This window comes from Argiope bruennichi, chromosome 3 (genome assembly GCF_947563725.1).
Source record: "Argiope bruennichi chromosome 3, qqArgBrue1.1, whole genome shotgun sequence".
NCBI classification, from domain to species: Eukaryota; Metazoa; Arthropoda; class Arachnida; order Araneae; family Araneidae; genus Argiope; species Argiope bruennichi.
The window spans coordinates 41,882,332-41,896,210 of NC_079153.1; the positions used below are offsets into that span (position 1 = coordinate 41,882,332).

Consider the following 13,879-nt stretch of genomic DNA (forward strand, 5'->3'; position numbering starts at 1 on the left):
TTTAAACGTTTCTGGGTTTAATAAAGCCAAAGAAATTTTTAAGAAAAGTTATTTGAAGAGATGTGTACAATGTTTTTAACAAGAATTTTAACAAGATTATGTTATAAGATATTGGATGATTAAAAAAAAACGAGGGTTTACTAGTAGTTCATTAAGAAAAAAAATGTTTACTAAAGGTTTATAAAGAAGAGTTTCCGAACATTTCTATTAGATTTTTAATTAAAAAATAAACAAGAATATTGCACAAAAATTATTTTTACGTCTTTACAAAATTCAAAAAGTGAACATTTGAATGATACCATTCGAACGTCCGTACAATGTTTTAATTTTAATTAATTTTTTAAAAAACATTTTGAAGAATATTTTACAACAATTCGATTCAATGTTTTAATTACTGCTCTTATAATCATACATGCTGCGATGATATTAAATGCATTTCTTATTTACGTTTTTAAATGATAATCATACTTCTCTTATAAATAAAACAAAAATAATCCCTACCTACAGTTTCTTAAGAAAAATATATTTTTCTGAATAATTTTATTTCGAATAAAAAATATAACACCAACTATAGATGTTTAATAATGCATAAAAATAATGTTGTCGGTATGGATTATTGACTTAATTGACTATTTGAGAATTAAGTTATCGTGATTTTCTGTTTAAATATGTAACATTTGCATCATTGACAACACCTTTAAAGCCTTGACGCCTCTCGTGCCAGATACCAGTAATGGGTGTCCCTGTCTTCCCTATGAGAACTATTCATACCATTTCTTAAAGGCGTTAAACAAACACTTTTTCTCCATAAATCTGTTTCGCCTGTAACTATTAGGAGGAAATAAAGTTACACTTTTTGTTATCGTAACCCTTTATTGTTGATCATTTTATCCGTTGTTTTAATAAGCCTTGAAAATTTAGATTCGGTTCTACTAAATTTTGCATTTAAATTTAGATTTTAAAATATACTCAATAGTGTAAATATAATACATCCTATTAATATATAGTAAAAATGCATCGCTACTAAGAGGTATTATGTGACATATAAAGTCTTTCTCTTCAGATAGCCCATTAGGATATCAATGAAAAAAACCAACTAGTATTATAAATTGCACATTTTTTTTTTTTTTGAGTTTTGTAATCCTATCGTCAGCCTCAAATCTTCAACGCAATTTTCAGCCTAAAATTTATCATATATGTTTTTAGGAAACTGAAAATAAAATTTAAAAAATCCTTATTTTTTGGATCTGTGATTTTTTTTTACAATATATAACAATAATGACTCTCATAAGATGTCTTATTTTTAATATACAGAATCTCCTAAATAAATCTTTATAATTTCTAAAAATGCGTTAAAAACAAAATTTTAAAAAATAAATAATAAAAAACAAATATTCCATAAAGTAAATATTAATTTTTAAAAAAATGAAATCATGATACAACGTCAATGTTTTGCAATATTCTTGTTCCAAAATATATTCACAACAAAAAAAAGCGTTAGTTGTAGAGTGGTTGTTTATCTAATTTAAATTTTCAGTATAGGTTGAGTGTTGAGTTTAAATTTCTAATTACTTACAATCGAAGCTCACCTTCAATTTATGATTAGCATAAAATATTTTTGTCGACAAGCAGCGTATTGCCAAATTCAAAATATGGTCGCTCCAGCAAAAGCTTAGATGATGTTACACGAATTCAAGAAACATTTCGCTGTAGTCCTCGTAAATCAATGAAATATAAATGAATCTTAGAGACGTCCAGCAATTATAATCGGGATGATGTAGGACATGAAAAATTTCAATTTTATAAACTTCAATTTTTGCATGAGTTAAACCCTGATGTTAAGCCTCAGCGTCGAACATTTGTAGAAGAAATGCTTTAAAAAATGCAGGTTGAAAATTTTCAACAATTTTAATGTTTTCAGATGTGGCAATTTTCTTGTATCAGGTATTGTTAAAACGACTCAGTATTCAAATATCATGAAAATCTTCATGTTGCATTGGAGCGAGCAGGAGAAAAGCTAAAATAAACACGTGATGTGATTTACTGCATGATCGTATTATACGGCATTTTTTCCCCTGAAGTAAATGTCTGCTAAGACAATTACCTTTATATACTTGAAATTTTAACATACATTCAAATAAAGGACGTGAAATCCAAATCATTTTCTAGTAGGATGTGGTTGGGATAGCAGTCGGTCACAACAAATTCTATCGATACTGCTTCGTTCAGTGGTGGCGGGGTGGTCGGATGTATACAAGAAGAATATTGTGGAGGTAGGGTCAAGACATTGGAGTTTTGGAAATGCGAAATGTTTTATATAAAAAATTCATTAAATAAAAGAAAGAACTGGGAGTAATAACGTTCATAACGATTCAGTAAAAATGAACTCATTTGTGATTTAAGCACTCTATTTCCTAAATTTCTGACTTCGGCAGAATTTACTCATTTCATTTATTTTCTTTCATTTTTAAATCACTCTAAATTAGATCTATATAATGAGCATCATTGTACGTCACCATGTTATATAGTTAATGGTCAACTTTGATTAATATTATCGCTCCTAGGATTCATTTAACAGACTTGAAAAGTGGGCTCAAGTCAATGCCTGTCCGGTCTTTCACCACTTAGTGTGTGCATCTCCGCTGGACTTCCTACTCGAGTTTTTCAATCGTAGACTCAAGTAAACTCAAGGTCCTTTCTTCTCGCTTTTCTGACCTTGATCCACTTAAGGCTGTGAGGGCTGTGGTCCCTTCCACTTGGCTCGCAAAATACTTTTTCTTTTCTTGTTTTCCATTTCATCATGACCTTCTGAAGCGAAGAGAGAGAGAGAGTGTTGTTATCTCCGCTGAATCCCTGAGATCTTCTTTACTTGTTGGACCTGTTACGTTAGAAGATGAATTTTAGCGTTGTAATCACTTACTTGACAAGCACGAAGCTACATCATATAAGCCTATACATATAATTAAAATCCATTTACCTTGTACTTTTATCAAATGCTTTGAATATCTATTTATAAAACTGCGGTTTATTTGCTGGCAATCATTCCATAGTTTCACTTTTCTCACCTTTTTGTTGCTTATTTCCTTTTTTTTAATTCTTAACTGATTTTATTTAGATTGTCTTATATTAATATGTATCCTGTTATGTATGTCATGCAGTGTTTTACAATTTTCTTCAAAAAAAGTTTGTCTCAAAGAGAACCTTAAAACCGATCCAATTTAGTTCCAAAAGTAATCAGCTTGCAAAATTGATCACAATAAAAAGAATGATCTCTGCTCTAAACGTAAATTCAACCAAATCAATTAAGAAAAATTACCAATATTAAAAATTTCCCGCAGGATACAGCTTAGTCACAAGAATGACTTCTGCTTTAAATGTTCAGCTACAAGAATGACCCCCGTCTTAAATATTCAGCCCATTTAGATTAGTTTTGAATATAGCCATAATCAAAATTCGTCTCAGAAAACGGTTTAAACCCACAAGGACGACACTAAATTCTATAAAACCAACTTAGAAAACAACCAACATGAAAATTTTAGCTCAGGAGTAAGGTAAATCACAAACATAATTTCTACCTAAGCATCAAGCCGAATCGATTCATAAACAATAAATTCAATAAAGTCAGCTAAGAAAACAACTAAATATTTAAATTTTAGCTTAGGAAATAGGTAAAACACAAACATAATTTCTACGGTAAGCATCACTCCAACCCATTCGTAAACATTAAATTCAATAAAGTCTACTTAGAAAACAACCAACATTTAAATTTTTAGACCAGAAAAAATATAAATCACAAATATAATTTCTACTGTAAGCAACAAGCCCAACCGATTCATGTTTGAAAGCAATGAACATACTACGACTCTGCAAAATGGATATTAATAGTACATGATGCAGTGATTCTGTCTCCATTTCATAATATTATTATTCGATGGATTTTCCCATTTTTCAGATCCATTAAAACTATTAATCAATTGACTGGAAATTAAATTGACAAAATGACAAAATTAAGATCTTTTTTTTTTCTAACCTCTTACACGTGATTACGTCCAACAAAAAAAAAAGAGAGAGAGAGAGAGAAGTTATTTAAATTATTTTACTAAATCTAAGAATCTATAACATTTTTCAGATTATTCCATTTTCGGATGATTCAGCTTTATTCAAAGATTATCCATTATTCACGAAAAGTGAATCGTTTATGAAAAAGTACTGCATAATTTTTATTAAAAGTATGGTATATTTATTTCACGAAAATATGAAAAATTGTACAAGATCTTCATTGCCCTCACTGCATTATTCGTTGGATGGATGAGTTTGTTGATAAAGTTGACTTCTGTTGTTGTCCATACTACTTCCATTTGTCTTGAAAACGTAAATAATTATGAAATTTTACATAGAATATTAGTCTTTAATTGTATCTGTCTAATATGGTACATTTATAAAAAAATTCGAAAATAAGAGTTTAGAGTGAATTCAGTGTCATAATAAAATTTGTTATCATTTTTTTATCTCATTGTGAACATTTTGCACCATGAGTTACCGCTAGATTTTTAAATTAATAATTGTCGAAAAAATGGTTCAAAAAATAATGCGCACTTATGTTGAAAAAATATCTCAATTCGACTTAAAATGACTGTCGAAATTATAAACTGACCATTTAGTTATATACAATATTAAATTTCAATGTCTCAAGACAGACGCAATGATGATAAGTTTTACTATTTTTTAAATTTCTTTTAAATGAAATCTACTCAATTTCTATAAGTTGTTTATTTTTCGTTAAGAATGTAGTATAAATATTACCAAATAATGCCCAAAAAACTCGCACAAAGCTAAATTTGTAAAAATATCTTGATTAAGAAAAACTGCGCAATTTTTAAAAACTTGTCTGTATATATATATTTACTCTTTTCACTAAATAAACAAAAACGCCACTTTCTTTACATTAATTTTTGTAAATAAATAAAAAAATCACTTTCTTGAACTGCTTAAACTTCAAAGAAAATCGCATGGTTAGCTGCGTGATTTTGACTTTTACCGACCGCCAAGTTCAAATTTCAGCCTTATCTCAAGTCCTTACGATTTACGTTTCATTTACCAATGAAGTTTCCTTTTGGACTCTCCATTGAGTAATATTTTGGAGATTCAGCACTTAATGAACGTTATCTTAATGAAACTGCAAAGTTCACCTTAATCAGTGCGAAAGTGAGATATCTTTCTGAAAAGAACTTAGTAATTAGTCTGAAAGTGTATTAATTCCTCTTTTTGATGATTAAGAGGCCACCTTATTTAGTTTAAGACGTATCTTTTAAACCGTATTAAGTTTCTGGGATCTTAGAATATTCTTGTAGTCCGACAAGTTTATTTATTCATTTTTAGATGTTTAGTAGATACTTTTGAAGAAGTAAAAATCTCTTTTACACACTTAAAGAAAGTATTTGCCAAATTAATATTATCTTGATGAAAGGGGGAATTTTTAAATGCAACTTTTTGGAGTTTCTAGAATTGGACCAAAAAAAATCTAATACATAAAAATAAATGTTTGTTTCTTCATATTTTATGCGTTACCGTACCGTTCATAACTTGGTAAAGTAACCGCGATAAAACTTTACCAACTTATTGCTGACACTTGAGCAAATTTTTTAGGCATTGTACAATTATTATATCTAATATATAAAAATGAATGCTTGTTGGTATTTTATGCGCTACCGTACCCTTCATCTTCTGATTGCGATAAAGTTTTGCCAATTTATTGTTTGCACTTGCAGAAAGGTTATAGGAATAGTAAATTATTGCATCTAATATTAAACCTAGAAATTCCATACTTTCCACATGGACACTTGTATGTTGCATGCTCATGAGTCGGGCAGTCAAGAAATTTATTTGTTTTTGCTGTAGACGGAAAAAAAATATTATCTACCCTAAAGCACTTGAATAATAAAATCAAAAAATAAAATAAATATCATTTATATTTCTCCTTTCTTTATATATCATTCAATTTCAATGAATGTATTGATTGTCGATAAGAAAATAAATATCATTCTTTCATTCATTCCTAAATAAGCAAAATAGCTATTTCAAATCTCAAACGATATTTACAAAGTTATTTCTTTTCAACGCCCCAGGTACCAGCTAGTTGGCAATAAAAGTTATAAATAAGTTATAATATAAGAATGAGTAATGTGGTGACGCTTTATAAGCCAGATAACAGCTACGAGACATGAGAAATTTCTTTTGTCTAGTGGTCTTGTTACTCGGCTACGAACTCAAAGGTTGCGAGTTCGATCCTCGCCTATCGCTAATAGCAACATATGTTTTAAATAACAACCTTAAATTATTGAACATAAAACTAGTAAAAAGATTTTCAATAATAGTTTATAAGTAATATTTATAAGCAAAAATTTAAACCGATTTGCAATTTATAGACAAAGAAAAGAAATACTTTACTTCTGAAGAACTGCTCACAAGGTTCGTACGCAGAATAAAATACGGAAATTCACAATACTAAGCATTTATGATGCCATTTATGATTTTACTATTAATACAAATTTCTTTGAGTTAAAGATGAGGGGGGGGGGAGGTAGCGGAGATACAATAGTACAGTATACTTAATAGTACAGTGAAACGATTGCCAATGGTTTAGAGAGATGCGGGCAGTTGGGAACTGCAATTTTTAGCAAAGGCGCCACTCCTGACATTCAAATATGAACATCAAATATATTCTTTGTTTGTTTGTAGTGATTTCTTTTAAATATAATCTTTATTTTCCTTCTATGTATAAATAGCCTAATGTTTGATTTAAAATTTAGCCTAATGTTTTTTAATGGATTTCTTCTTTTCCTTTAGATCCGAAAATGCTGTATCTAACGAAGATAGAACCCCATCCTCCGGATGATAGGACGCTCTTCTAGGGAGGTGAGTCTATTTTTCCTTAACTGAAAAGAAATGTGCTTATGATTTCAAGGTTTTGATTGAATTTTGTAACATTTCTTCATAAAAAAAACTTCCATACACAAACTTTTCCGGATATAACGTTTGTTGTGCTGGATTGTGAAATTAAATAACCACATTAAGAGATGGATTGCTTTAAATAAATTCCTGATAAAATTTAAAAATTCATAAATTTATCTGATATTAATAATACTATCTAAATTTTGAGCTAACTATTAGTGTAGGAATTATTAAATGATTAATGCAATTACATGCTTAATTAACGCGAAAATCAACAATTAATAATTCTTCTTTTGTGTATATAGAGCATTTTTTTACCTGTACGTTTCTAAGATGGTTGATTGGCTAAGAAGTATGCGGCATGCCTTTTGTATTGAATTCCGACTTGCATATTTTTAAACTATTTTCAGAAATAACATAGGTTGACCATAAGTAACATAAGGTGAAATCGTTGTGAAGAAATTGTTAATTGTCTCTGTATATCGTTTCAATGAGTAATGAATTAGACATCCAAGCCAAGAATAAAACGATTGCTTTTTATTTCAATCGAATAAAATAAGATTTCATAAAATATTAATGATAAGAAAATTTAAGGTTGTAAAATTGTAATAATCCGTTATATTTCACATAACCGGGGTCAATTTATTGTTAATAAAGTAAAAATAATATGCAAAACATTTTTTGAATTACATTTATAGCATTTACCCAGGTACTGTTCGAAAATTTTCATATATCATATAATTACTGAAACTGATATTTAATTAAGTAAAATGCTATACTTATGCTTAAAATTTGCAATTTACAATTTGATCCCATGTGAAAGATTCTAAAATAATCGCTCTTTCAAATATAGATTTAAGCTTATGCTAACATTTATTTCTTAAAAGAAAAATAGACTGTGATATCTTGTTGGAATTTATCTCCTTTTAAGGTTCCACTTTAGTGCCATGCTATTTAAATCCATTTTTAGAAAAGTTTCAATTAAAAAAATATCTTATATATAATAATTCTTGCTTCAAACTGCATTTATTCAAGTAGCCTAATTATAGGGAGCACATAATCTTCGTTTATCATGCTTAGAAGTCACATTTTTATGTCTACAATCTATGATAACTGAATTTTTACAGATTTTTTATGATAAAGCTATTTATAAAATGCAGATTCTAGAAATTCTTAAAATTCTTTAGATATGACTTCATAGCTTATAATTTCAATAGACCTTATTTGAATTTTCATGGTTAATATTCAATCCTTCTCAGCCGTCCAGTAAAATCACTAGTCTTTTAGCTTATAACTAACTATAATAACTTGCCTTATAACTATTAATATTAGCATTAGTTTTAACATCTTTAAGAATGGTAAGCTACTTTCTCTTGTAATATTTAGTTCATACATAATATTTAAATAACTCTTCATGAATTTATGTTTCAGTATATGTTTAAATATAAAGTTATACAGTATATAAAGTGATAGTTCTTGTATCTATCTGTATTGAAACAGTAACAGGAAATATCTATAAAGAATGTATTATGTTTTTGCCTATCTTCCATTTTATATACTAGATCATCATATATATCTTAATACATAATTTCAACAATTTTACTTTATTTATGGCTTTATTATGCTTATGATGCCATAAAAGAACTATATTAATTATTTTTAGTACTTTTATAGTTTCACAATTTACCTAGGATTACAAATTACTTTGAAAAATTGCATTTTTTTAAAAAAAAAAATCATTATATGATCGAATATTATCAATAGAATTACATATTGTTTGTTAAAAATTAACGGTTTTAAAAATCATAATATTGTCTAACAGTTAAAATTAGAATTATATATCACTTTTAAATAAAATTATATATATATATATTAAATATCATAGTACAATCTAACTCATACAACTACTTTAGAATTACCTATTACTTTCTAAAAATATTTTTAAAATCATTATATGACTTAACATACAGTATTATACATTACTTGCAAGAAAGTATTTTTAAAATTATAGTATAATCTAATGCATACAATTATACATTGTATAATAAAAAGTTGTTTTTCTTAAACTTTTAATCTAATCGTGCACTTACAACTAAAATTATGCATTACTTTCTAAAATGTTAAATTTTTTAATCATATATAATTATAATCATATTAATTTTCGTTTAATTGTTATGTTAGTACACCATTGTTGATCGATCTTTATGCTAACATTCTATCAAAAGTGTTCAAAAATCTTGTTCAAGCACGTGATTACAGTTAGGAAACCCCCAAATATTTTCTAATTTTTCCCAAATTATACCAACTTCTTGAAATAATATTAAAAACTAGCATTTTTGTGTAAAGTTATTATTTGCTGTTAACTCATATTACATCCACTGTGTTATTTAAAATCCCCTTTATTTCCCTCCCAAATAAACCATTTCTGTGCAGTCTCACAAAATCTGTCTCATTCTGTGGTCCGTTGAGAATGTCAGATATTTTATTTGCGTTTTTATCTCTTTTGCTCCTGTTGGTATGACCTCATCAAGTCTCTAGAATGGAAGATGCTGAGAGCTGGGACCTGAACTCGATCCGGGAAGAGACCTTCGACGAGTTGGCCGTCTACCTGGTGAGGGACCAGCCATGTGACGACAACTGTCCCAACAGGGCAGAGGCCAGCCTGCCCAGGAATCTCGTTCTCAAGGCCTCACCCTCCCTCGGAGGAAATGTAAGTTATTATTATTTTCTTCCTTTCAGATTTTTAAAAATCAATTTTTAGATTTTCTGTCTGATTGGAAACAATGAAAACAATTGGTGCATAAACTTTCGATTTTTTCCTTACACATTATGGCTGTTTTGTTTTAAGTTTCGTGGTACAAAAGAAAAAGCTGAAGGAAAATTTTTGTATTTATTCTAGCGAATATATGAGTTCAAACATTACAACAGATCTACAAGTTTAGAAACAAAGCGGTGTGCACATTTCATTTACACAGTTTTATTTTACTTTTAAGTTGTTAAGTTTAAGTTGTTCACGTGCACACTGACTGCGAGTTTCTGTTTAGATTAGTTGAGTTATATTAACGTCCCGTTGAAAAGCAACACTAGGGCTATTTTGGGACGGACCTCGTCATTTTGAACCGCGGTCAGATGACGAGGACGACACCTGAGCTGGCACCCCTATCTCCACACCGCACCACACCAGCGGGAGAATGTTTGGTCTGACGGATTTAACGTGCAACAGACCCCCTTACACGACGGTTCTCCGGTAGAATCGGTTCATGAACCTGAAACCCTACGGCTCACAAGCCGAAACCTTACCACCAGGCCACCGCGGCCTCCACTGACTGCGAGATATGCAAACCAAACTTCCCAGTAACAGATTTCATCCATTAATTGATTGTACATGTCTGCAGTTTTGATATAAAAACTGCATATGAAATTCATCATCTCTTTATTCCTTTAAAAAAAGGGAAAAAAAACATGATACAAAAATAGTTTTTTTTAAAGGAAATTTAAAAATGTAAATTCATAGAAGCCTCGAGACCGATTTTTCTTAAAAATACAATATTTTCACTTTGTATATTTTCTATACCAACGGCAGTGATTCTCCCAAATTTTTCTCGCATATTAATAATAATACTCCTCCTTCTTCCGCTTAACGCCATGAATGCTCAGATATTTATTTTCAGAGTTCCATTTGCAAAAAACTCAGTAGCGAGCAATAATTACGTGACACCACTTACAAAATTCCATCCATTTATTTCAAAACATATTTGACTTATCATGTTTACATACGGATAGAGGACAGACAGACATCATCTCAAAAATGAGTTTTAGGGATTCAAGGATTCTGAACAGTTAAGATTCGTCAAAACCTCAAATTTCTATTTTTGACGATTACAATATTTTTTCTTCGCGTACTTCCAAATAAGATAGTAAGAAATAATAATAAAAAAACTGTTATTCGAGGTAAGCCATAACTAAGTTAATGATGGGGAAAAATTCACGAAAATAAATTCAAATTGTGAGAGAATTTAACAAAATCCATTTACGATACCCTCTTAAACCGATAGTTGCTTCAAGAAATTGCATAAACATCAAAACGCTGAATCAGCAATAGAGCATTCGATAATGATCAATAACTGATTAATCACATTGATTGCAACATCATTATCATTAAGTCATTTTCTCCCCTATTCCAAAATCATATCATGTACTTAATTTAATACATATGAATAAACAGAGACGTCTATTTTATTTTTTAAATTTTTATTTTTGAGTTGTTTATTTTATTTTTTTAAATTTGATGAAACATATCGACAAGAAAAATTAAATTTTAAATACCCCTGCAGAAAAGTGCCATGAATGATGTGAATTATGAGCCATTAGTTTTTGTTTTTAATGAATTCACTTATTTTGAACATTTTCCAAATCGAATTCCTACGAAATTTAAATTTTCATATTTCGTACTAACAAAGCTTGAAAAACTACATCATAAGTCATACAGGTTGTTTAAATTAACTCGCTGGAGTCAATCCTATCCCGCCTAAGCATATGCATTTGAGTTTAGTTTAGTTATATTAACGCCCCGTTTAAAGCAACACTAGGGCTATTTTGGGGCGGACCTCGCCATTTTGAACCGCTGTCAGATGACGAGGACGACATCTGAGATGGCAACCCCCTTTCCACACCACACCAACGGGAGGACGTTTGGCCCAGAAGGATTTATTGCTCAACAGACCCTCTTACACGGAGGTTTTTCGATGGAATGAGGTCTCAAACCTGAAACCCTACTGCTCACAAGCCGAGACCTTATCACCAGGCCGCCACATGTCCGTATATGTGTTTGAATGAACACCATTGAGAATAGCACGGAAGCTGGAACTATGGTTTATTTTTAAGGGTCATCAACGGGCACGGCACAATTCCTCCTGTAGAGCGAAATGCCTTTTCATTAGAGTGGGTGTAAATCGACTCTGCACTATTAGTGTATTCACCAGAGAAGTGAGATACCACCAATGAAAGCAAACTTATCATCTCATATCCCTGCTGGAGAATTATTTAAATTAAATCACGTGCTGTAATGCAACACGCAAAAATGAAAATTTAGTTCTAATATTTGGAAAGTAAATCATCCAGTTTAATACCATCATCCACAGTCCCAATGTTTTTTTTCCATATATTTTAAGATTCTTTAATAATTTAGAGCGCCATTTATCTTCACATAACGTCTTTTTCCATCGATCCAGAATCATAAACGCCATTTTTCGGGACTAAAAATCTGCATAATTATTTTTTTCATCCGGAATCATTTCTCCGAAAGGTATTTTATCCCTTCATTTACATTTTTTGATAAGGATTAAAACCACAATGAGAGATCAAATGTATTCTCTTTTCCGAGAGGAATGAAAACAATGGGAAGAGGCGGAAAAGCGCGGCTGATAAAAGAAAAGACTCATAAAAACCAAATAGAAAGCGTAAGCTAATTTACCTGAGTATGCAATTAAGATCTCAGCAAAAACTCGTTGAAAAGAGTCAGGAATCAAGACTTAATTGCCGCTAAGCCCTGCTTCTTTCAGCAACAACGGGTCTGATTTTCATCACAAAAGAGATAAGGCATTTCCCTTTTAGAATGGAAACCCCCCTTTTATCCTTATTCATATTTTTATTGATAGTAGATTTACATTCTCCTGATTTATCTCATTCTAATAAATAATTCCCTTTTGTGTAGTTTTACTAACACCAGTTGGAAGGGTTACCATCTTTGGCGAATTGTAGTTTCGAAATTGATAAGAATCTACTTTAGAATATCGTTAAAAACTGTGATTCATAGTGGCTTTTTTTTTGTTGGTATAATAATTACTCCGATTTCTCGAAATAAAAAATATTTTCTTTTGCATATTTTTTTTAAAAATATATCACAGTTCCTACTACTAATAGAATTGTCCTCGTATAGTTTAATCATAGTTCAATATTTAAGAGTTACTAATTTTAAGTGTATATAAATTTGATGACTATATGCAAGGCATATAAATACTTGTCATAAATATCCGAATTTTAATTAAATTGGTATGTTTAATATTAATCTTAAAATTAATTTTAAAAGTTCTCAGACGAATATGGCCTTTGTCTGCCTGGATTAACTTTTCCTGCGTTTTCTTTTTCTTTCTTTTTCTTGTCACTTAAGGCCATATTTTATGAAATTTTTTAACTCATATTCATATAATCACGGATCTTTATTTACAATTGTCTGGTAGAGAATTGATCCAATCACTTTATACTAGATTCTTTAATAATAACACACTTTTGGTATGAGATTTTTCTACATTTCAAAGATTCTATTTTTTGTTCAATAACAGAACTATTGCAGAGCTTTCTTGGAACTATTGTCCATGGGAAGATAACATTTTTATTAATTAAGAATGAATTTTCTCATTAACATCGTATGATCTCTGGTCTTTTATTTTGCTATAATCTGAGTAGGCATACATCAATTCTTTCATCCTGTTTACATTTTCATCATTTGATGCTATATTTTCGTTTTAAATCTTCTACAGTTTCGTTCTTTTCACATAAATCGTGTGGAAAATTTTTTAGAATTGTTGGCATATTTAGATAATTTTTATTTCATCTGATTGTGAGCCTTCGCATCACTATCCACATAATGGAAAATGGTATACGGCATAATAAAGGTAAAAAGTAGAAAATAAGTCGTCGCATCAAGACACTTCATATACACATGTACACATGATTGAGTCATATGTACATATCACATGACTTTTTAAAATTGTTTTTCAAGGGAAAAAACTCATTGAATACCGTCGTCTGCGATGTAAAATGTTTCTGAGACAGAATGTTTTCTGAGTAATTCAAAGAAGTTTAATAATTAAAATTACAAAGTTTAAAAAAAGTTTTTTTTTTTAGTTTTATTCAAATATGATTAAAG

The 13,879-nt window shown here is 29.8% G+C and overlaps 1 protein-coding gene across 3 annotated transcripts in view; it reads left to right on the forward strand.

Moving 5' to 3' along the window:
- The window catches only part of LOC129962509 (PR domain zinc finger protein 1-like), an 83,297-nt gene that overhangs the window by 54,813 nt on the left and 14,605 nt on the right, over positions 1-13,879 (forward strand). The window contains exons 3-4 of one of the 3 annotated variants that reach the window (XM_056076254.1): positions 6,847-6,915; positions 9,483-9,661. In XM_056076254.1, the coding sequence (XP_055932229.1) occupies positions 9,491-9,661 (171 nt within the window). In that variant the 5' untranslated portion in view covers positions 6,847-6,915; positions 9,483-9,490. Of the gene's footprint in view, positions 1-6,846; positions 6,916-9,465; positions 9,662-13,879 lie in introns of all 3 variants that reach the window. The other 2 variants (XM_056076255.1, XM_056076253.1) reach the window with 2 other exon arrangements.